At 35.5% G+C, this 24,295-nt stretch overlaps 1 protein-coding gene across 5 annotated transcripts in view; it reads left to right on the top strand.

The window, feature by feature from the left end:
- Positions 1-24,295, top strand: part of SPAST (spastin) — a 71,615-nt gene that overhangs the window by 24,884 nt on the left and 22,436 nt on the right. For 2 of the 5 annotated variants that reach the window (XM_001918091.6, XM_023619277.2), the window contains exons 4-14: positions 2,145-2,240; positions 8,008-8,195; positions 8,828-8,961; positions 9,244-9,337; positions 17,881-17,955; positions 18,972-19,043; positions 20,371-20,446; positions 20,673-20,764; positions 20,912-20,991; positions 23,155-23,197; positions 24,166-24,245. In XM_001918091.6, the coding sequence (XP_001918126.1) occupies positions 2,145-2,240; positions 8,008-8,195; positions 8,828-8,961; positions 9,244-9,337; positions 17,881-17,955; positions 18,972-19,043; positions 20,371-20,446; positions 20,673-20,764; positions 20,912-20,991; positions 23,155-23,197; positions 24,166-24,245 (1,030 nt within the window). Of the gene's footprint in view, positions 1-2,144; positions 2,241-8,007; positions 8,196-8,827; positions 8,962-9,243; positions 9,338-17,880; positions 17,956-18,971; positions 19,044-20,370; positions 20,447-20,672; positions 20,765-20,911; positions 20,992-23,154; positions 23,198-24,165; positions 24,250-24,295 lie in introns of those variants that run through there. The other 3 variants (XM_070236525.1, XM_070236526.1, XM_070236527.1) reach the window with 2 other exon arrangements.

Below are 24,295 nucleotides of genomic sequence, written 5' to 3'. Positions count from 1 at the left end.
GGGTTCTTCTAGTTGTGGTATTTGGGACGCTGCGTCAACATGGCCTGATGAGTGATGCCATGTCGGCGCTCAGGATCCAAACTGGCAAAACCCTGGGCTGCTAAACCAGAGCACGCGAACTTAACCACTTGGCCACGGAGCCGGCCCAGCAGTTCTTGGCTTTTTATTCCTAGTTATTGGTTATCGAAACTAAGGATTTAATTTCTGTTTATTTTTACTATATAATGAAGGTTTCATTGAACTTTTTGTTGCATTTCATTGAAGAAAGTGTTAATTGATAAAGAAGACATTTACAAATCAGTGTTTTTTCTAATTTATGTCTTTTACGAACACAAATGGTTTCTTTCTCAGTATGGTGATTTGAGGAGTATTATCACTGAGAAAAATCAGATGACCTACCTGTTAACTAACAAAAAAAAGCTCCTAGGTATATTGTATCAGCCAGTTCTAGGATACAAAAGCTGTGCAGTACTTTGTGCTTTCTGTAGAAAGGGTAGCTGCTATTTAACCTGTCCCAAAGGCATGTGTGGTTGTACCGTAAACCAAGCATGGTGCCTGCTTGTCTGACCTTAGAAATGAAAGTTTAGGAGAGTTAGTATACATGTGCTGCGTTTTTGCATATATTCATTGACTTCGTAGTACACAAGAAAAGACTCAGCCGTGGCAACTTGGAGTATTTTGACAAAATAAATATGGTAAAAATTGACCCCCTATTACAAATGAAGCACAGGGTAGGTGCTTTATGTTTATTATTTTATTTAATCCTTGATACCCTCAGAAAACTGAGGCTAAAGCAAGTTCATACTAGTGAGTAAGTGGTGGAGCAGGGTGTTTGTCAGCTAGCAGTGTGTATTTGACTTGAGAAAGTGCAGCAGTGACATAGGGTGGCAAGGAAGCTCACACTGCTACCCTCTTGGGTTTCAGGTACTAGACATAGAGACTCAGATCTGGGAAGGATTTGTTGTTGTTATTTGAAGTGGAGATAGGTTAAAATAATCCTTTTAGGGGCGTAGTGGTTAAGTTCATGTGCTCCACTTCAGTGGCCCAGGGTTCGCTGATTCGGATCCCAGGCACAGACCTACACACTGCTCGTCAAGCCATGTTGTGGTGGTGTCCCACATACAGAATAGAGGAAGACTGGCACAGATGTCAGCTCAGGGACAATCTTCCTCAAGCAAAAAGAGGAGATTGGCAACAGGTGTTAGCTCAGGGACAATCTTCCTCACCAAAAAAATAATAATAATAATCCTTTTAGATCTTTAATTGGTTAATTTTTAAAGTAGGTAATATAGGCACATGCTACAAAATTTTTAAAGTATGAAAAACATCCATCCCATGCTATGCCCCAGTCACTCATTTCCCCTCCCCAGAGGCAGCTGCTATTACCAGTTTCTCTGGGTCCTTTTTAGGGGTAATCTTCGTGTATACAAATGTGCACATGTGTGTTTAAATAAATGGTGGAGTACTATATGCACAATTCTGCAGCATGCTTATTCCATTCTGCTTTGTTACCTTTATTTTTTGCCCTACACATGTAGCTGAATATGGCATTTCCTAGACACTCCTTATAGTTTTCTTCTGTGTCATTTTAAGTGCTGTTCTCTTTTCCTGAAATGTCCTTTCTTTTTATCTTTTCAAATTCTAGCCAACTCACAGTCCACTTCCTCTGTAAAGCCTTTTTAATGTTCTCTTTCTTTTGTGCTATACCATCTTTTTAAAATAAATATATATATTTGTGTTGTAAGTTGCCAACTATATTTAATAAGTGTCTGGGTGGTAGAGACCATATTCATCTTTTTATCTCCATACTGCTCTCCCTTCACAATGATTTGCACATACTAAATATTTAGTAAATATTTGCCGGTGATAGTAGTGAGATGAAACTGCGTCAGGTAACCAAATCTGAATCAGGCATATTTTGAACATGGCCATTCACTTATTAATTTCTATTGCTATTTTAATGTCTGAGTTTTTACTAATTATACTTTTAAGATACTTTTATATAAATGCAAAAACCCTTCACTATATAACAAGCTTGTAACACCTTGAGTCATTTTTCATTTTCACATGCACATTTTATTTGGTCATTATGTATTTTTTTCTTTTTGTTTATTTTGTTCTTTTTGCCCCCCTCTGTTGCATAGAGAAGCTGCAACCAGTTTTGCAATTTTCCAAGTCACAAACGGATGTCTATAATGACAGTACTAACTTGACGTGCCGCAATGGACATCTCCAGTCAGGTGGGTTTAGGTTAACTAACATATAAAATAATAAAGCTTGCATGCAAAGTAGAGTCCTACTTAACTCATAATGTTGATTTGATTTTATAATGCTAGATTTAATTGGTTTTTGTTTCCGCAGGGCTGTGTTGAAAATACAGTGTCCCTGTCATCATTCATGGTGTATAAAAATCTAACGAATAAGATATAACCATTCTCAACATGCTTTATTTGCATATTTTGCAGCCTCCAGTTTTGAGATTTTATAATATGAAGGTTCATTTTCGTAAAGTATTAAAATATCCTTTTGTTTCTTTTGTATTTTCAGTGTTTGTGATTTTCTTATGGATAGCTGTACCAAATCTTTATGAAGGAGTGTTTTTTAGGACAAATTTTAATTTTTCTTCATTATGTATCAATTTTCATGGCATGTCAGTTTTCATATATATTTTACATGAATGTTTTGTCATAGTACCTGTTAGAGAAAATTCGAAGCTGAGTTCACATAGTGAGGAGAAACATTAGAATACTATGATTTACTATGGGTTAAATGTATTTTCCATGAACTTTTGGTTATCAACTCCTACAGAACATTAAATGTGTTTTGATTTGGTTTGGTTTGCTTGGGAGGAATCTTCATTTCCTAGGTTCTCTGACGTCTTGGCTGGTTTTATTGGTGGCTTTTTCAGCATTAGTTTCATGTCCAGAGCTTAAATTTTATTAAAGCAAATATTACTTCATTCACACTGTAGCAGAAAAACCTTAGTTTAGACTATAAAACGACTGCCTTCTTTAATTGTATTTAATACAAAACGTTTAAGATTTTAATAGAGAAGAGAAAGTGGATTTCTGTGGCTGGAAGAGACAATTGGTCGTCAGCTCTTTCCCTTGTGGCTTCTCCTCTCCATTAAGGAGTTCTCACTTTGGTTTGGTCTTCCAGTAGAGAGACCCGGGTCAGTGGCTATATTCCTTTCCCTGTTCCTTCTTTGTCTGATTTAAAATACCATTTCAAGTATAGAGATAAGTATTTTGCCTATTTCTCTTAGCATGGCTATGAAGGGCTGACATTTTCATAAGGAAGTTTTTGAAAAAACAAAGACGTAAGACTGTACCACATGTAAATAGTTAAATTCCAAAATACAAGTTTGAGATCTTAATAATCCTACCAGGGTAAACAGCAAAAAATTATTAGCCCTGAAAAACTGGTGTGCCTTTCCCTTGTTATCTTGATTCTCTTCTGCTTCATTCCACATGTAAGATCCCATTGTATTTTTCTGTTATGCAAAAAAAAAAAAAAAAAGGCAAACTTCTCTTCCTGGGACCCATTGGAAAAAAAATCAAACTATTTCAGATTCCTAGTAATCTTCTATTAATTCTGTTTTCTACTTTGGGGAACAAAATGACTTCACAGCTAATTTATGCAGCACTGGTGTTTAATAACCATTCAGTCCTAATGAATGAGCTGGCTCACTCAGGCCCAGTTATTAGTGTCACTCACTTCTGGAACATTCTGTGATGTTTCACTTGGATGAGTTACTTGCTCTCTCTCAGAAATAGTTATGCCAGAGTCTACTTATTACTACAATGTATTACCTACAATGTCCAATTTTCAGCTCAAAATTACTAGACATGCAAAGAAATAGGAAAGTGTGATGCTTACTCAAGAAAAACAAATCAGAAACTGACTCTTGAGTGGGCCCAAATGTTGAATTTAGCAAAGACTTTAAAGCAGCTATTATAAATATGTTCAAAGAATTAAAAGAAAATATGGCATCAGTTAACAAACCTGCAATCTTAACAAATAATATAAACTACACAATAAAAATAATGAAAATTCTAACGTTGAAAAGTACAGTTGCTGAAATAAAAAATTTATGGGGCCAGCCTGGTAGTGTAGTGGTTGGGTTTGTGTGCTCACTTCGGTGGCCTGAGGTTTGTGGGTTTGGATCTTGGGCGCAGATCTATGAACCACTCATTAAGCCATGCTGTGGTGACGTCCCACATCCAGAATGAAGGAAGATTGTCACAGTTGTTAGCTCAGGGCCAATCTTCCTCACCAAAAAAATTAATTAATTACTTAAAAATTTACTAGATAGCCTCTACAGCAGATGTGAGATGTTAAATGAAAAATTCAGTGACCTTGAACTTAGATCAATAGAAATTACTAAGTCAGATGACTCCTATATTGTCAGAAAGCAGTTAGTGATTGCCTAGGGCCAGGGGCAGTAAGAGGGATGGAGTGCAAATAGATACAAGGAAACTTTAGGCTATGATGGAAATATTTTGTATCTTGATTTTGGTGGGTATTTCACAGTTATATTTATCTTTAATATAAACTCGTCTAATTGTACATTTTAAATGGATGCAATTTATTATTTGTAGGTTATACCTCAAGAAGGTTGATTAAAAGCAAATACTGAAAAATTTATAAAGAAAAATACTACTCCCCTTTCCACCTCTTCCTTCTCTCTTCCTTACCTTCACCCCTAGTTTGCCTCTCATACAGTGTTCAGCTCTTTTTGCTATTTTTTCTTGTGCTTCCTACTATATTTTCAAATATTGTGCTTATATTAAGATTTCTGATTTATCAATTTTTGATATATATTGACTTCTTCTTTGGGTGGAAGAAGGTTTAATTCTCTTATGCCACCATCACCCTTCATCTCCATATATGTGTGTATGTATATATATCTCTCACTATTTTTAGTTATATTGAAGTCATGTTATTATGACTTAGTAAATATTGTTGACCCAAAGCCAAATAGTATGTTCCAATTATATTTCCTTTTTTGAGTTTTTCCTCTGCACAGATTATCAGATTTTTCTTGTTCTCTAACTTTGTATTGGAGTTTTTTTACTCCTTTCTATTTAATTTGCTTTTTAACTAAAAGACCTCCTTTCATAGTTCTTTTTTTTTTTTTTTTTTAAGATTTTGTTTTTTCCTTTTTCTTCCCAAAGCCCCCTGGTACATAGTTGTATATTCTTAGTTGTGGGTCCTTCTAGTTGTGGCATATGGGATGCCGCCTCAGCATGGCCTGATGAGCGGTGCCATGTCTGTGCCCAGGATTCGAACTGGCAAAACCCTGGGCTGCCGCAGTGGAGCGCTCGAAGTTAACCACCTGGCCACGGGGCCGGCCCCTGTAGTTCTTTTAATGAGAGTTTGTAGATAGTAAACTCTCTTTAATCTCTCTAATGTCTGAAAATATCCTCATTCTTATGTGACAGGTCATCTGGGTAAAGAATTGATATAGGCTAACACTTTTTTCCCTTCAGCATTTTGAACATAAGCCATTACCTGCTGAGCTTTGTTATTTTTTATGAAAACTCTGCTGTCATTCTCATAGTTTCTTGTGGAAATTTCTTTCCATTTATAGGCTCAATACTATATATTTTCTGTCTGAAGGAATTCTTTTCCAGTCTCCTTTTTTTCCTCTGAAATTATTATTTATCATTACCCCAGTCAGATCTTGCTTATCTTCACATCTTTGCTTTTGCTTATTGTCATATTGGAATCCTTTCCTGGTCCTTCCTTTAGGGTCACTATCCATTAGTTCCTTGAACACATGATTCAGAACTTTACATTTATCTACTGGAAAAAACCCTTGATCATCTTACTCTATCTGAAGTTCCCTTCTTTTGAGTTTTCTTATCATTTGGGTATGCCTTTACTAATTATCATATATTGTATTTGTTCTCTATTTGTCTTCTGTACATTGAATCTCTTCTTGAGGAAAAGGATCATATTTCATTTCTTATTACTATTTGTCATCACCTAGTACACTGTACGTATTGGACGTTTGATATACTTGTTTAATTAAGTGAATCTTCAATCCTAAGACCCTTGGGGAGGTAGGGATAGTTTCAGCTTCTAAACGTGACTGAAATAATTCTGGGAGACCTATTCATTTATGTCCTAGAACAACAATCCAAGATAGTCCAGAGGGAGTCTATAATAATCTTCATGATTATCATAAATTTGATTATTGTAATCTAAGTGAATGATTCAAAGTTGATCAAGTATTTGGGTGAATGGTTAAAACTGTCTTTCTCAATGCTATATATTCTTCCACTTGTCTTAGAGGTCCTGATTTTTGTCCCACACTGCCACTTAAAAATTCAATCTCAATATTCAGAATCTTATTTTAAGGTATCCTGAATGTTGGTTTTTTCTTTGACTTGAATTTTATTTACTCTTTCTGATTTTGTAACAATTTGCCTGAGATAAACTGTTTGGTTCTCTAAATAAGCTAATTTCTTACACCAATTGACAGTCCTTTGTTTCCTTAAACCATATTAAGGAATTTGATGACAAAAGCAAAAATAATGCTATTGTCTTTTCTCTTGGCTACTCTAATTTGCTGACTGATTTTTAACATTTGTCTTCACAGTAAACATTGATATTGATAAACTCTGATGTTTGTTAGATGGTATATAAAAATATTATTTAGAAGCAGTGGGATTTGAACATTTGAAAGTGTGTAGTTTATCTAGAAGAGCACTGTAGGGAGGTAGGTAGGTCAAATAAACTTTTAGACTTAATTGAAGGTGTTCTCTACATGTTTATTGACATATATACAGCACATCTTTATACTCTTTAAATTAAAATTGATTAACTTAAGAAGCTTTTGGTGGGTGCAGACTGTAGACTTTCATATTTTATAGTCCTTTTTTTTTTTTTTTAGGAAGATTAGCCCTGAGCTAACTACTGCCAATCTTCCTCTTTTTGCTGAGGAAGACTGGCCCTGAGCTAACATCCATGCCCATCTTCCTCTATTTTATATGTGGGACGCCTACCACAGCATGGCTTTTTGCCAAGTGGTGCTGTGTCCACACCGGGATCTGAACCGGTGAACCTGGGCCACCGAGAAGCGCAACGTGCACACTTAACCACTGCGCCACTAGGCCAGAACTCTTTTTTTTTTTTTTTTTGAAGATTTTTATTTTTCCTTTTTCTCCCCAAAGTCCCCTGGTACATAGTTGCATATTGTTTTTAGTTGTGGGTCCTTCTAGTTGTGGCATGTGGGACGCCCCCTCAGCATGGCCTGATGAGCAATGCCAGGTCCACGCCCAGGTTTTGAACTGGCGAAACCCTGGGCTGCTGAAGTGGAGCACGTGAACTTAACCACTCGGCCATGGGGCCTGCCCCTTTTATAGTCTTAAAAGTTTAGGAGGGGGCTCACCTGGTGGCATAGTGGTTAAGTTCTCGTGCTCCACTTTGGTGGCCCAGGGTTCGCTGGTTCGGATCCTGGGTACGGACCTACACACCACTCATCAAGCCATGCAATGGTGGCATCCCAAATACAAAATAGAGGAAGATTGGCACAGATGTTAGCTCAGGGCCAGTCTTCCCCACACACACACAAAAAAAGTTTGAGACCAAGATAATGCTGTGCCTTTTTTCTTCTGTACAAGGTATCCCTAATGACTTTACTGCATTTTGTTTCTTCAGTGTTTGGCAGCTTTATTTGCTTGGTATCCTTCCTATGTCCTCCTCCTGTCCCCACAAATAAAATTGTTTCTTTTTATTATGAATACATATTCTTTATAAGAAAATTAGAATATACATCAGGAAAAGGAAAAACCTAAATAACCATAATCTTGTCTGCCCAGTGACACCACCTGTGGACACCCTAATATATATTCTGATTGAAATCTTATTTTAAAATATTGGTGAAGTAAAAAAAATTATTAGCTTGGGTTTGCACATTTGTACTGGTCTTTATCATTACTTTTTATAATGTTTAGCCACAGTTTTCTAACCATGATGGTTTTACTTTTTCCTTGATAGAAAGTGGAGCTGTTCCGAAGAGAAAAGATCCCTTAACACACACTAGTAATTCACTGCCTCGTTCAAAAACAGTTATGAAAACTGGATCCACAGGTCTTTCGGGCCACCACAGAGCACCTAGTTGCAGTGGTTTATCCATGGTGTCTGGAGTGAGACAGGGACCTGGTCCTGCAACTGCCACTCATAAGGTATTTGAAGGCAATAACTTTAACTGCTATGCCTTTGCAAATAGAAAATTTTGAACATGTTATGCTTGCTTAAGTTTATTACAAGTACTTTATAATACCTTAGGGAATTGATAGGTTTCCACAAAGTTGCATATAATTTTTCCTTTTTTAAATCTACAGGAGCAACTTGCTATTAAAAAGCAAATCTTATTTTAACTCCTTTTGGACCTATTTAGGTTCTTTATAGCAAGTGTGCTTATTCAGTCTGTTTCATATAATGCTATATATAGTTCATTTTAAATTTGATCTTTTAATTGTTTAAATCTATGTAAATATTTTATAACATTAAACATACCTAGAGTCTTCTTATAATTCTAACAAGGATCAAGATTATATGACTGTGTTGTTACAGAGCCTTTTTATTTTGTAGTAACTAAATCTCTTTAGATAAAATCCTCTACAAACCCACTTCATACCAAATGTAGTTCTGTAATGAATGCCATGTTACCTTGAAGTAAATATATAATTTTTGGATTTTTATATTCTTTTCCCTATTTTTAAAGCTTTAATTCTGTGAACCTTAAGATTAATTCACTTGTGAAAAGTGTAAATGTTAGATTGTGTTTTCACGTTAAAACTTTGTGTCCTTTCAGAGTACTCCAAAAACAAATAGAACAAATAAACCTTCTACCCCTACAACTGCTGCTCGAAAAAAGAAAGACTTGAAGAATTTTAGGAATGTGGACAGCAGCCTTGCTAACCTTATAATGAACGAAATTGTGGACAAGTAAGTTTTGCCATCTGAAGTGTTTTATTTTACAGTTTTAATTTTTGAATTTAATTTGTAAAATGTATCATGAGTGAAATAGATAAATACCTTGTCTGATTTACATATTTAATTTTTATGATGGTTTTAAATTACTGTAAATGTAGAAAACCCTTGCTTTACTTGATTTAACAATAGTTTCACAGTTAACACAAAAATGACTGTTTCATGGAGCTTAAACTTCATATTATAACATCTGAAGCATATTTCTATTGTAGAGCTAACTGAAATTCTCTCTCTTAGTGGAACAGCTGTTAAATTTGATGATATTGCTGGCCAAGAGTTGGCAAAACAAGCATTGCAAGAAATTGTTATTCTTCCTTCTTTGAGGCCTGAGGTAAGGACTTATGTTATCATTTTCCTGTAACATCATCCATTACTGAATCCATAGTAGCAGTAAAGAAATGTTTCTGCTTTGCTAGAATGATTAATTCATATAATCATGTAACAGTAGATTTAATGTTTTTAAAAAGAAAAAACATTAGCAATTCATGTTGACTAGTTATTATAGGAGAGGAGAATGACTATAAGGGTTCCTAATTCCCAGTCCAGTAACATTTATAGGAAAAGCAGGTAATAGGAAATAATCTGTATATCAAATATTTAAAATTAAGAGACAGAAATCATACTGAAGAAAAGGGAAATTAAGATAAAATTATTCATTGAGTCTAAGTTTGAAGAACAATTTCTAAAAGAATTATTTTCAAGGCTATTAAGTCATCAAAGTAAGTATAGAGCCAGTGAATGATGGGTAGGGACCTAACCTTCCATCCCATAGTTTTAGATTCACTAAAGAAGTTAGGTAGTCTTGTAATTGATAATAAATACTGAATTTTCCATACTTAGCACTGTTTTGGATTTTCACAATTCACAGTTTATATATTTGATGCTGTTCTGATAATGTTGCAAAAAATAAATCTGAGAATCCACTTCTGGATCACTTATTTCTCTTCTCCCTGAACCTTCAAGGCTTATCAACCCATTTACAAAATCTAGTGGAAATAGATGTTTTATGGCAACTGTACTGGAACTTACTGAATATTTTTTGTTTGCTTGCTTTATATTACTTCTTATTCTAAGTAGCTATGTACATGAAATCACTGGTTTGTTATACTGATTGAACTTTTACTAGTACACAATAAAATAATTAGAGAATTATTAACATAGAAAGCATTTGTCCTTACATGAACCAGATTTATCTGTTGTACCACTTCAGGCCACACTTGGGTAAACATATTGTAGCTTTTATAGTGGGCTAAGTTTTTGCTGGAGTTATAGAAGAGTAGTAAATGCAGTAGACTGAGTATTGACAAAAAATGCTTACTGAAAGGATTCACACAATTGTAGACCTGAAAAAGATCTTAACAGTCATTTAGTCCATTGATAAAGAAAGTCCTGGGACTGGCCTTGTGGCCTACTGGTGGTGAAGTTCAGTGCTCTCCACTTTGGTGGCCCGGGTTCGCAGGTTCGAATCCTAGGCATGGGACTCCACCACTTGTCAGCCATGCTGTGGTGGTGACCCACATGTAAAATAGAGGAAGATTGGCACAGATGTTAGCTCAGGGCTAATCTTCCTCAGGAAAAGAGAAGAAACTAGTCCCAAGAGCTAAAATTACCTGCTCAAGGTTATAGTTAAGTAATAGAACTAGGAAATGAAATAAAAAATAAGATTCCTAAGAATAGAACTGCCTCCTCAATGCTATAGCTGCCACCTAATAATTAAGTGTAGGTTTTAGTATTTATTAAGTCCCATTCTTTTTAGGGTAGAGAAACATACCTAAAATTGTGAAGGCAGGGTAGCGGTTAAGTTCACATGTTCCCCTTTGGCAGCCCGGGGTTCACCAGTTCAGATCCTGGATGCGGACCTATGCATCGCTCATCAAGCCATGCTGTGGCAGGTGTCCCACATATAAAATAGTGGAAGATGGGCACGGACGTTAGCTCAGGGCCAATCTTCCTCAGGAAAAAGAGGAGGATTGGTGGTGGATATTAGCTCAGGGCTAATCTTCCTCAAAAAAAAAAAAAAGAAAATTGTGAAGGTAGTTACTAAGGAAATATTTGGACCGTGCTAGAAGTCAGCTTCTGCTTTACCCCATACCTTTAGAGAACGCATTTTTCCACTTTTCACTTTAGAACTTTATTATTTTTGAGTAATAATCCTATAAAACTAATTCTTTATTTTTTTAATTTATTATCTATTAACTTTATGAACCCTTAGCTCCATTATACCACACATTCCCTACCCCATCCTCCCAGTATAGTTATATCACAGCTGTAAGTTAAATCAATATTCAGTGCTTATCAATATTATTCACTACCAAGTCAAGTAGAGTACTATGTTATTTTTTTCTTGTATAGCTTCCCGCCCCCCCCCCCCCCCCCCCCCCGCAGAGTAGATAATTGTGTGTGTGTTGAGGGGGGGGTTTATTTGCTTAGTTTTCAACTTAGCAAATGATAATTTTTCCTCCACCATTTCAGTCCAATTTTCCACATGGTCAAAACAATCCAAAAATCTGTTTAGCTCATTTCTTTTTTCTTAGAACCCCTTTTCTAGAATTGCCTTCTTCTATTCCATTCAAGACCAGTTGCTCTCTATGCCAGTTTTAAAGCCATTTTGTAATCTCTCTTCACCATCATCATGGGACTTTCCTTTGTCTTTCTACTATGTTGGATCTCTTGGGTGTTTTTGGATTCTGTATTTTCTACTTTCACAGTTTATTTTCTCATTTTGATATCATCCATCCTCCAGTAAGTTCCTGAAAAAGGGTCATGTGAGGCAATTTTTTGAGATTTCACATATCTCAAAATATATATATTTTACCATCTTCCCTTGTTGATAATTTGATTGGATGTCAACATTTAGGTTGGAAATTATTTTCCCTTAGCATTTTAAAATCATCATCTGTTGTATTCTAGCTTCCAGTGTTGCTTTGTATTAGTTACAAAGGATCAAGAATCAGAAAAGCAATGGACTTATTTTTATTTCTCAAAGATTTGGGGATCTTCTCTTTATCCTTGCTGTTCTGATATTTTATGATTTACTTGATGCATTTTCTTTTTCTCATTTTTTTTCTTAGTGGGTGCCTTTCTGAATATCCTCCAGTTCTGAAAAAGGTTCTAGAATTCTTTGTTTCCCATTACTATCTTTGTTTCATGTTTCTAAAAAAATTTTAAGATAGTTCTTAAACCCTACTGAATTGGTCTTCTAATTTTTTTCTTTCCTCTTTGGTCTTCGTTTCTTTGTCCTTTGTTGTGCTTGCTGGGAGATTTCATCAAATTTATTTTCCAACTATTTCCCTGAAATTTCGGATAGTATATCTTAGCTTCTGAGAACTCTTCCTAGTCCTTTGATCCTTTTCTTTGCTTCCTATTCTTGTTTCATAGATGCAGTCTCTTCCTTTATGTTTCTAAGAGTATTAATTATAGCTTTCGTGAAGTCTTTTTTACTACATTCTTTGTTTCTTCTTTTTTTTCTTTTAACTCTTTTTTTTTTTTTTTTAAAGATTGGCACCTGAGCTAACTAACAACTGTTGCCAATCTTCTTTTTTGTTTTCTTTCTGCTTTTTCTCCCCAAATCACCCCAATATATAGTTGTGTATTTTAGTTGTGGATCCTTCTATTTGTAGTACATGGGACGCCACCTCAACGTGGCCTGATAAGTGGTGCCATGTCCTTGTCCAGGATCTGAACTAGAGAAACCCTGGGCTGCCATAGCAGAGTGCGTGAACTAAACCACTCGGCCACGGAGCCAGCCCCACTTTTAACTCTTTTATATTGGTAGCTTCTCTCAAATATCTGATTATCATGGTTTTCCATTCATGCTAGAGATAAACAATAAAAATTTTGATTAGCAACTCTATACAGATATGTAGAGCTTGTTGACTAGTAGGAACTTGATGATCATGGAATGATCAAGCAGTAAGTCTGCTGTTTATTTGGTTTCTCCAAATGACTGTAGCTGTAGCTCTTTGTTTTAGAGGTTATTCAGATTCTTTAGAAAAGAATTTTCTGGTCACTGTTTTAGAGAATATAATCTTGACTATTGGTGTTCTAGAAGAGGGGTGGGAGAAATGACCTAGTTTTCTGTCAGATCAAACCAATGACGTTACTGTTTTGATAGGTCAAAAATAGTTGAATACCTTTGTTTACAGATGATGTGATTGTCAGTGTAAAAAAAAAAGCCCAAAAATTAAAAATAAAATCCCCCAGAACTAATAAGTGATTGTAGCAGAGTTGTAGGATACAAAGTTAATATACAAAAGTTACTTGCTTCCTTAAATACCAGCAATGAACAATTGGAATTTTTTTTCTTCTCCCCAAAGCCCCCCAGTACATAGTTGTATATTCTAGTTGTATATCCTTGTTGTTCTGCTGTGTAGGACGCTGCCTTAGCATGGCTTGATGAGTGGTCCTCGGTCCATGCCCAGGATCTGAACCAGTGAAACCCTGGGTCACTGAAGCGGAGCACACAAACTTAACCACTTAGCCACAGAGCCAGCCCCAACAATTGGAATTTGAAATTAAAAACACAATACCATTTACATTAACACCAAAAAATACTTAGGTATAAATCTAACAAAATATATCATACAACATCTACATAAGGAAAACTATAAAACTGATGAAAGAAATCCAAGATCTAGGTAAATGGAGAGACACTCCACATAAATGGGTAGGAAGACTCAATATTATCAAAGTATAGAGATTTAACACAATCTCAGTCAAGACTCCACTCAGTTATCTTGTGGATATTGACAGATTGATTCTGAAGTTTATATGGAGAGACAAAAGACTCAGATGAGCCAAGGAAGGAGAAGAACAAAGTAGGAGAGCTGACACTACCTTCATTCAAGGCCTACTATAAAGCTACAGTAATCCTGCAGCATTATTCACAATAGGCCAGACATGCAGACATCTTAAGTGTTCGTTGATAGATGAATAGATAAATATAATGGAAGATTATTTAGTCATGAAAAGGAAGGAAATCCTTCCATTTGCAACAATATGGGTGGACCTTGAGAGCATTATGCTAAGTGAAATAAGTCAGAGAAACAAATACTGTATGATCTCACTTATATGTGGAATCTAAAAGCATGGAACTTATAGAAACAGAATAGAATGATGATTGCCAAGGGCTGAGGGGTGGGGGAAATGAGATGTTGGTCAAAGGGTACAAACTTTCAGTTTTAAGTTGAGTAAGGTCTGGGGATCTAATGTATAGAATGGTGACTATAGTTAACAATACTGTGTTGTAACATACTGTATTGTATATTGCTATGAGAGTAGAGCTTTAATGTTCTCACCATAACAACAACAAAATGGTGATTGTGTGAGGTGAAGCATGTGTTAACTAACCTTATTGTGGTAGACATTTTGTAATATACGTGTGTGTCAGTCATCACACCTTCAACTTACATAATGTCAATTATATCTCTCAATAAAGCTAGAAAAATATTTAAAAATGAAGAAGTGCTACAATAATCAAGACAGTATGTCATTGGCGACAGCATCATAATAGACAAATAGATCAATAGAACAGAATAGAGAGCCCAGTAACAGACCCATGCAAATGTAGTCAACTGATCGTTGACAAAGGAGCAAAGGCAATTTGATGGAGAAAGGATAGCCTTTTCCACAAATGGTGCTGGAACAACTGGATATCCACATGCAAAAAACTGTAACTAGGGCCAGCCCTGGTGCTTTGTGGTTAAGTTCAGTGTGCTCTGCTTCAGCAGCCTGGGTTGGGTTTCTGGGTGTGGACCTACACCACTCATCAGTGTGGCAGTGGCTCACATACAAAATAGAGGAAGATTGGCTACAGATGTTAGCTCAGGGCAAATCTTCCTCAGCAAAAAAGAAAAAAGAAAAAAAGAATCTAGACACATACTTCACACTTTTCATAAAAATTAATTCAAAGTTGGTCACAGGCCCTAAGTATAAAAGGCAAACTAAACTGTAAAACTCCTAGAAGATAACATAGGAGAAAGTCTAGGCGATCTTTGGTTTGACAAGAACTTATTGGTGATCCTTGAAATAAAAAAATTAGTAAGTTGAAGTTCACTAAAATTCAAAACTTCTCTCTAAAAGACGTTGTTAAAAGAATGAAAAGACAAGCCACAGACTGGGACAAAATTTTTGTAAAACATATAATAAAGGACTGGTATCTAAAATATACAAAGAACTCTTAAAACTCGACAAGAAGAAAACAAACAACCCAACTAAAACATGGGTAAAAGATCTGAACAGACACTTTACCAAAGAAGAGATACAGATGTCAAACAGGCATATGAAGAAATGCTCAACATCGTTCATCATTAGGGAATTGCGAGCTAAACAACAGTATGATATCACTACATACTTATTAGGATGGCTAAAATTCAAAACACTGACAGCAGCAAATGCTGATGAGGATGTAAAGCAGCAGGAACTCTCATTCACTGCTGGTCGGGAAGGCAAAATGGTACAGCCACTTTGGAAGACATTTTGACACACTCTTACAAAATTAAACATACTCTTAACCATGCTATCCAGCAATCACGCTCCTTAATATTTATCCAAGTGAATCAAAAACTTAATATCCACACAAAAACCTGCACATGAATGTTTATAGCTGCTTTATTTGTAATTGCCAAAACTTGAAAGCAGCCAAGATGTCCTTCAATAGGTGGTAAATGGATAAACAAACTGTGGTATATCCGTGTAATGAAATACTATTTAGCACTAAAAAGAAATGAGCTATCAAGCTATGACAATACATAGAAGAACCTTAAGTGCATATTGCTAAATCAAAGAAGCTAATCTAAAAAGACTGAAACAGGGCAGCCTCAGTAGCCTAGTGGTTAAGTTCAGTGTGCTCCGCTTCAGTGGCCTGGGGTTCCGTTTATAGGTGGGGACCTACACTGCTCATCTGTCAGTGGCCATGCTATGGTGGCAGCTCGGATACAAATAAAGAAAAGAGAGGAAGATTGGCAGCGGATGTTAGCTCAAGGTGAATCTTCCTCAAGAAAAGTAAATAAAAAGGCTAATACTGTACAATTCCAACTATATGGCATTCTGGAATGGCAAAACTATGGAGACAGTAAAAAGATCAGTGGTTGCCAGGGGTGCATGGGAAGGGAGGAAGGGATGAATAGATGGAGCACAGGGGATTTTTTAGGGCAGTGAGACTATTCTGTATGGTACTTTAATGGTAGATGCATGACACAAATAGTGAACCTTAATATAAACTGTAGACTTTAATAATAATGTATCCATTTGGTTCATTGGTTGTAGTAAATGTACCATACTAATGCAAGATGTTAATAATAGGGGAAATTGGGGAGGTGAGGAGTTATATGGGAACTCTCTGTACTTTCCATTCAATTTTCTATAGACCTAAAACCACTCAAAACAGTAAAATATTTTTTTAAAAGTTGAATATCAGCCACTTTATATGATTCAGCTTAAAAGTACATAGACTTTCACTATTAAGTAAGTCTTATCATTCTGGTGCTTCTCCCTTGCCTCCTGCCATGCCTGGTGTCCCTGAGTCTGGAGCCTCTGGTTTAATTTCTCTAGAGAATAAAATGTCTGCCTCTTTTGGTTGTGGAAGAGGAGTACTTGCCTGAGTGCTCTTGGTGGGGGCAGGAACATGGGTTTAGTTGTTCCTTTTCAGTAATCCCCCCTTGTCCATGGAAGATATGTTCCAAGACCCCCGAAACTGCAGATAGTGCGGAACCCTATATATACTATGTTTTTTAAATACATACATACCTATGATAAAGTTTAATTTGTAAACTAGGCACAGTAAAAGATTAAGAACAATAATAATAAAATAGAATAATTATAACAATATACTGTAATAAAAGTTACCATAGATCTTAGCAACCTCAGCATATGATTTTTTTCTTTTCCCTATCTAGTCAAGAACTTTCACCTTTTCACTTAAATGAAGCACTTTACAGTTTCTCTTTGGCATATCCGAATTGCCACCATCACTACTTTTGCACTTTGGGGCCATTATTAAGTAAAATAGGGATTTCTTGAACACAACTACTGCGATAATGGGGCAGTTGATCTGATAACCGAGAGGACTACTAAGTGACTGATAGGCAGGTAGCGTGTACAGTGTGGATACACTGGACAAAGGGATGATTCACGTCCCGAGTGGACGGTTCGAGATTTCATCACGCTACACACAACAGTGTGCAATTCAAAACTTATGAATTGTTTATTTCTGGAATTTTCCGTTTAGTATTTTTGGACCCCAGTTGATCGTGGGCAACTGAAACCGTGGAATGTGAAACCACAGATAAGCAGGGGACTACTGTGCACGCTTTCAGTCAAGTCCTCTTTTTCTGGCTGCGTACCTTACTGCTGCTTTCTCTGGTACCTGATGCTCCAGTTCCTGAGCTTTTCTAGGGTTTTTTCCCTCACACCACCTTACTCCTAGTATCTGGGTGTCCCTTCACAAGCAGGCACTTAGGTTTTAGCTCCCTCAGCTCTGCTAAGTAGTTTACCACACTTTATCAGTTCTCCATCTACAAAAATTTATTGTATCCTCTGTTGTCTCCTTTCTTAGTCTTTTTGGTTTGAAGATTTACCTTTTTTGTTCATTTACTATTATTTTGGTGAGATTTCTAAAGTAAGTAGAGAGGCGTACCTGTGTTCAATATGTCTTAGTTAACCAGTCTGCTTTCATTTTGATCCATGAGGATTTTGTCTTCTATTTTTAATAGTTATTCTAATTTTATTATGTGTTCTCTTTAGAGCTCTGAGCAGCTCTGTTTGGGAGGATGCTACTGAAAAATGGTGCTTTTTAGGTGACAAATAATGCTTAAAATGTCTGGAAAAAGTTGTTTTCAGAATCATAATTGTGAACTAAAGTATATATTTTTTAAGTTGTTCACAGGGCTTAGAGCTCCTGCCAGAGGTTTGTTACTCTTTGGTCCACCTGGAAATGGGAAAACAATGCTGGTAAGAATTCTTTTTAAATTTGAATGTTCTATTGAGATATTAGAGATAATAATATGGAAAAAAGAAACTTTATGTGGTCCCTGAGTCTATTATTTATGATTTGCTTTTTGCTATATTTCTCTAAAGTTTTTTAACTACTTTTCAGTGATGAAGTAGATGGAAAACCATGTTATCCTCAATGGTATGATTTGGGCTGGTTAAATTTGACAGTGTAATTTTCATTATTTTCCTAAGTTAAATAATAAAATTTTTACCTTTGAAGAGGTATCTTCCTAACCTTTGATTTTTTACTATCTTAGCAGCCTTATTTAAATAATCAGTATGAAACAAATTTTTTTCAATATTCTTTTGCCAGAAGTTTTTTTTTAAAGATTGGCGCCTGAGCTAACAACTGTTGCCAATCTTCTTCCTCTTTTTTTTAATTTTATTTTTCTCCCCAAAGCCCCCCAGTACATAGTTGTATATTCTAGTTGTGAGTACCTCTGGTTGTGGCATGTGGGACGCTGCCTCAGCATGGCCTCGTGAGCAGTGCCATGTCTGAGCCCAGGATCCGAACCACCAAAACCCTGGGCTGCCAAAGCAGAGTGCGCTAACTTAACCACTTGCCCAAGGGGCCAGCCCTGCCAGAAGTTTTTACGAGGTTCTGGATACCTCTTTCCCCTGCACAGCTGTTCTAGAGGGAAAAAGTAAAGAGGGCAAGAGGCTAACTGTTTTCCTTAGCTGCTTATCGTTCTCTAACCCGTTATCTTTCTACAAGTGGAAGAGAATAACCCTCTTCTGTTTTTTTAACCTCTCTCTATCCATTCTCTCTTAGAAAAAAGGAGAGTGGAAGGAAGCACAACTCTTCTAGAACTTTTCCTCTTTGCTGAGAAGGAACACATTGGTTGCCACATACTAGGAATTGTGTCATATATTAACATTTTTAGAAAGTCTTTTCTAGTACTTAAAATGATCAAATGTGGTTTATAAAGCAAGACATTGAACTAATATAATATTTGCCCTTGTGATTTTTAAAGGCTAAAGCAGTAGCTGCAGAATCTAATGCAACCTTCTTTAATATAAGTGCTGCAAGTTTAACTTCAAAATATGTGAGTGTTCTTTTTCCACTAATGTCATATTTTAAGGTTACTATCTGAATATTACTGTGTTAAGTATAAATGGTAATAACATTATACAAAAATGTTTTTCTGTGAGTTTTATATCTATTTAGACATGATGAATATCACTCTTCAAAGCAGAAAGTTATGTGTATTTGTTAGGCTCTTTAAAAACTAGAATTCTGCTGTTGAAGACCATTAGTTTGCTGGGGCTGTGTAACAAAGCACCAGAAACTGACTGGCTTAAAGAGCAGAAATTTGTTGTCTCACAGTTTGGGAGGCTGAAAGTCCAAGATCAATTTTGTGAAGTTATTAAAAGTAACATATGATACCCCTTCGCCTAGTCACATTTTGCTTCCTACATGAAATGTTATAAGTAAAATTGTTATTAGAGTAGGTTTACCCACATTTTGTGCACATAATATAATGGAAAATACTGTCTTGGAAGTTAAGAGATAGGGATTCCAACCTAACTTTTACATGCTGAGCTGGCCTTGAAAAGTATCTCCTTTAGGCCTTACTTCATCTATAAAGTGTTGATGTCATAAGAGGTCATCTCTTGTGGTTCCTTTCAGCTCTGGGAATATTTGTTTTGATGATTCTAAATCTGAGGTCATTCTTTTCTTTTTAATGAAATTTTCAATAAAAAGAATAGATGCCACCTAGAGGACAGAAGACTTTTTACAGTAGATTACCCCAAACCTCCTGACCCTTTTATTAGATGCTTTGGAGCATAGAAGAATTTTAGTATAGTGTCTCAGACTCTGGGAATATCTCGGGGTGTTCATAGACCTCTAGACTACCTATAAAAATTTTAATATTGATTGACAGTGATATTGTGAGAATGAGATTTCAAGGTGTTCTTAATAGAGCAAGTTTTGTTTAGGAGAGCACTTTCCAACTTATCTGCTTCTATAAATATACCCTGCAACCTAGGGATTAAGGAATATGTGCTGTGTCTCTTTCTCTCCCATAGTCTTCCCTCTTTTCATTAGTTATAGCCCTGACTAGTAGCGATCTAGTCTCAAGTCTTAGGAATGCAGGGTGAAGCAAAACAGAGATATATTTTAGTTTTTAAAGTACTTACCAGACTGTATTAAATAATAAATATAGTCTGTTTTCTAAAGTTATAAGATATGCTCACTTCAGTAGTACATACACTAAAATGATAAGGGACAATTCAATAACCTTCCCCTGCCAATTCCTTAAACCAAGTCTTTGCTTGTTGTAAAGAAAGGAAATTCCTGGGTTCTAGATTTTACAAGATAGAATAATGTTGCATTTTATGTGTATAACAATGTATAATGACTTGTTTTAGGTGGGAGAAGGAGAGAAATTAGTGAGAGCTCTTTTTGCTGTGGCTCGAGAACTTCAACCTTCTATAATTTTTATAGGTAAGAACATGTGTTGCAACTAAGTTAACGGAACGTTTAAGAAATTTCCCTCTCCAAATATGAGAGGTATGTTAGGAAATATCATTCAGAAGGAAAGAATTTTAAAGAAGCACAGAGTTAGAGAGTAGGACCCACTATATTAATAACTTAAGTAGTAAATTAGACTAATCTCAGGTAACTCACATAGCTTGGCTTTTAATTAGTCTTATCCTTGTATTTCCTCTAGATGAAGTTGATAGCCTTTTGTGTGAAAGAAGAGAAGGAGAACATGATGCTAGTAGACGTCTAAAAACTGAATTTCTAATAGAATTTGATGGTGTAAGTGTTATGATATTTTTAATGTGGTAGAATTTTAGTGTATATGTTTTCCTGTTAAATGACTCAAATTAGAAATGCAGATATCTTTATTGTTTTTCTTTGTTATTACTTTATCTAAAAGTATTGAAAAAATTTTTTGGCTTATAGGTACAGTCTGCTGGAGATGACAGAGTACTTGTAATGGGTGCAACTAACAGGCCGCAAGAGCTTGATGAGGCTGTTCTCAGGTAGGGCGACTTACGTAGAAACACACACATTTATTACAGATACATTTGCTCATGTGTTCATCTCAATATTTCTTTTTTCCTTCACTCTCAGTTCAAAGACTAAATTCATTATTTTCCTTCCTATATCCATCCTCTGGCCTCTTGTTCTCAACTAATGATTTTGAGGACAAGGCCAGCATGATATCAGGATAACCAGTCTTCACTTTATGCAAACGGCAAATTGCTTATTTCTTCTGGGTTGGATTAAATTATCTTCAAACTCCAAAATTGATTTTTACCCTCTTTTACTGGGCTCCATGAGAAGCTGATACAAGCAGGATTCATGGGAACGTGTTCTCTGTTCCTGTGTGTTTGAACAAATTTGTTCTCTTCCTCCTAGGAGGACAGTTTGACTCAGCATAAAATTCTTGGGCCTTGCTTTCTTTTCCTGAGGAATTTATAACATTGCTTCATTGTTTCTAAGATTGGATGTTACAGTGTCAAAGCCTGAAGCCAGTCTGCTTTTATACACATTTATGAATTAACTTGATTTTTTTTTCTTTACTGGATACAATTTTCAACCATTGAAATCTAGTTTTTTGAAAAATATGTTGATTGAACCGTGTTTATTTTTCCTTGAATTTGATGTTTGTTTGATAGTTTGGAACCTCCATTGTTTCGGGAAATTTATTTTGAATATGATCTTTAATTTTTTTTTCCTAATTTTTCTGCTGTTTCTTCCATATACAATCTACATATTATGTGGCATCTTTTTTTCTTTCATATCTGTAAAATTTTCTTTCTAATCCTTTTTAACTCATAAGTCTTTTTTGCTTTGTTTTGTCTGTTTTCCCAAGTTTGTTGTTGTTACTAACTGGGTTAGTTTCTAATCTCCTTTCTGCTGTTACTTTTGTAACCTTTGTGGTGGTATTCTTTTTCTTTTTCATTGCTTTCCTGATCTCACAATCCCATTTTTCATCTTCTTCAATTGTCTGATTTCCTTGAGCCTTTATATCTGATCGAGCTCTTGTTTCATAGAAGACTCTTTTTTCATTAAATTGTTTTATTTCATGGAAAGATAATATGGTCACAATTTTAATTTGCCCTATGGCAAAATCTTCTTGTTCATGTTCTTCATTTTATTTTATATTATTGTATTCTTTTCCCTGTTTTTAATCATCTGTGTGCTTTTGTCTGTTTTGCTTATTATTTTTATTTGAATAAGGGGAGTTTTCTTGGAAAACTTAGTTTTAGAGGGATATTGTACGAGAAGAGCTGGAAAAGTGAGATACTGAGCATGTATCTTGAGTTGTCCTTTGAATGTCCTGGACTGGACTAACAGGCAATGTTCCTGACTCACAATAAAGCCCTACCTGATAAACAAGGGTATTGTGTGTAAGTAAGAGATGGGGTTGATTTAGTCTTCTTAAACTAAAAAGGATTAGTCACTACGAGACAGCTTGTCATCTTGCTAGACTGATTGATGTCTTCTTACAAAGATGATGTGTCTTTGAGTTTGTTGTTCAGCCTCTTCTTCCTTGCCATTTCCTCTCTACTCTCTAGGGTTCGCATGATCTACAGAGCCAGTCCTCACATGCTTGTTTAAATATGGGGAGGTTGGTTTTATTACCCCTCAGAGTGTGCTCTCTTGGTTTCCTTTGGAAAACTCTGTACTCTGACTGCAGTATCTAGAATTTGCATTGGTAGATCCTGTGTGTATCCTCCTTTGTCAGTGTAATTTCACTACCCCAGGAACCCCTTCCTCATACATTTTAGTTTCATAAATGTTACCTAGTTTGTTGATGGTGGAGTTTATTTTTCTGTTTGTTATCCTTGTTTGTTTTAGTTATTTTCAGTTTTAAGAAGACAGTTGAGATCTCTTTATTTCACTTCTTATACCAGATATTTTGTTTTGTTTTAAAATGTTATTGCTGTTAAAAACATACACATACATAAATGGTTAATTTAATTCTGACTATATTGAATTAAGGATTTTTGAATATTAACTAGAGAGTTTTAAAGGAGTAACTCTGAAAATAACTTTTCACATTGATGACGACTAACATACGTCCAAATGCCTTGAGCATTATACCTAAAGCTTTTTTCTTGTCATTTGCTACTTGAACTGAGTTACCTTTAAATTCAAAACTGTATTTCTGAAATTGCTTAAATCCTTTTTTTTAGGCGTTTCACCAAACGGGTATATGTATCTTTGCCAAATGAGGAGGTATGTATTGTATGATTGAATTTTTTTTTAGGCAGAAACAAGAACTACTATCTTGACAATATTGAGTCTTCCAATCCGTGGTGCAGGCACGTTGGAAAACAGTTTGGCAATTTCTTAAAAAGATAGAAACATAGACTTACTGTAAGACACAACAGTTCCATTCCTAAGAATCTACCCAAGAAAAATGAAAACTTGTCTATACAAAGTCATGTACAAGAATTTTTATAGCAGCATTATAAATAATAGCCAAGAACTGCAAACAATCTAAAATGTTCATCATTTGGTGAATGGATAAACAAATATGGTATATCCATTTAATGGAATACTACTTAGCAAAAAAAGGAATGAGATACTTATGCCGTAATATGGAAAAATCTCAAAAACGTTATACTAAATGAAAGACCCCAGATGCAAAGATAACATATCGTATGAGTCTATTTATATAAAATGTCCAGAAAAGACAAATTTCTAGAAACATAAAGCAGATTGTGGTTTGCTAAGAGTAGGGGTGGGAGTGGAGATTAACTGCAGACAGGCATGAATGAATTTTTTGGGGTGGTAGAAATGTTCTAAAACTGGATTATGATAATGGTTGCACAACTCTAAATTTATTAAAATCCACTGAGTGTATATACTTACAGTGGGTGAGATTCATGTTATATGAATTGATACATTTATAAAACTGTTTTTAAAAAATGATAGTTGTCTAGCTCAGGCCGTTAACATCCTTGGTAATAATAACTGCTGTTTCCTTAGTGCTTTATTTGAATTATCTTTAATTCTCTCAGGAACTCTCAAAAAGTGGTAGTTTTAACTCCATTTAACAGACATGAGTGAGGCTCTAAGAAGTAGAGTGATTTGTGTAAGATCATTCAGCTCGTAAATGAGAGTCAGGATTTGAACCTGGTTCCTGGATATTTTGTTAAGCTAATTCTTAGGAGTGATAATTCTTTATTATTTCTTTTCAGACACGACTACTTTTACTTAAAAATCTGTTAGGTAAACAAGGAAGCCCATTGACCCAAAAAGAACTAGCACAACTTGCTAGGTGAGTGATTGGTTCTGTCTTAGAGCCTTTTTTTCTTTTCGAAGAGTTCT

The sequence above is a fragment of the Equus caballus genome, chromosome 15 (assembly GCF_041296265.1).
Source record: "Equus caballus isolate H_3958 breed thoroughbred chromosome 15, TB-T2T, whole genome shotgun sequence".
NCBI classification, from domain to species: domain Eukaryota; kingdom Metazoa; phylum Chordata; class Mammalia; order Perissodactyla; family Equidae; genus Equus; species Equus caballus.
The sequence above is the reverse complement of the archived record's forward strand: the minus strand, read 5'-3'. Positions and strand labels throughout refer to the sequence as shown.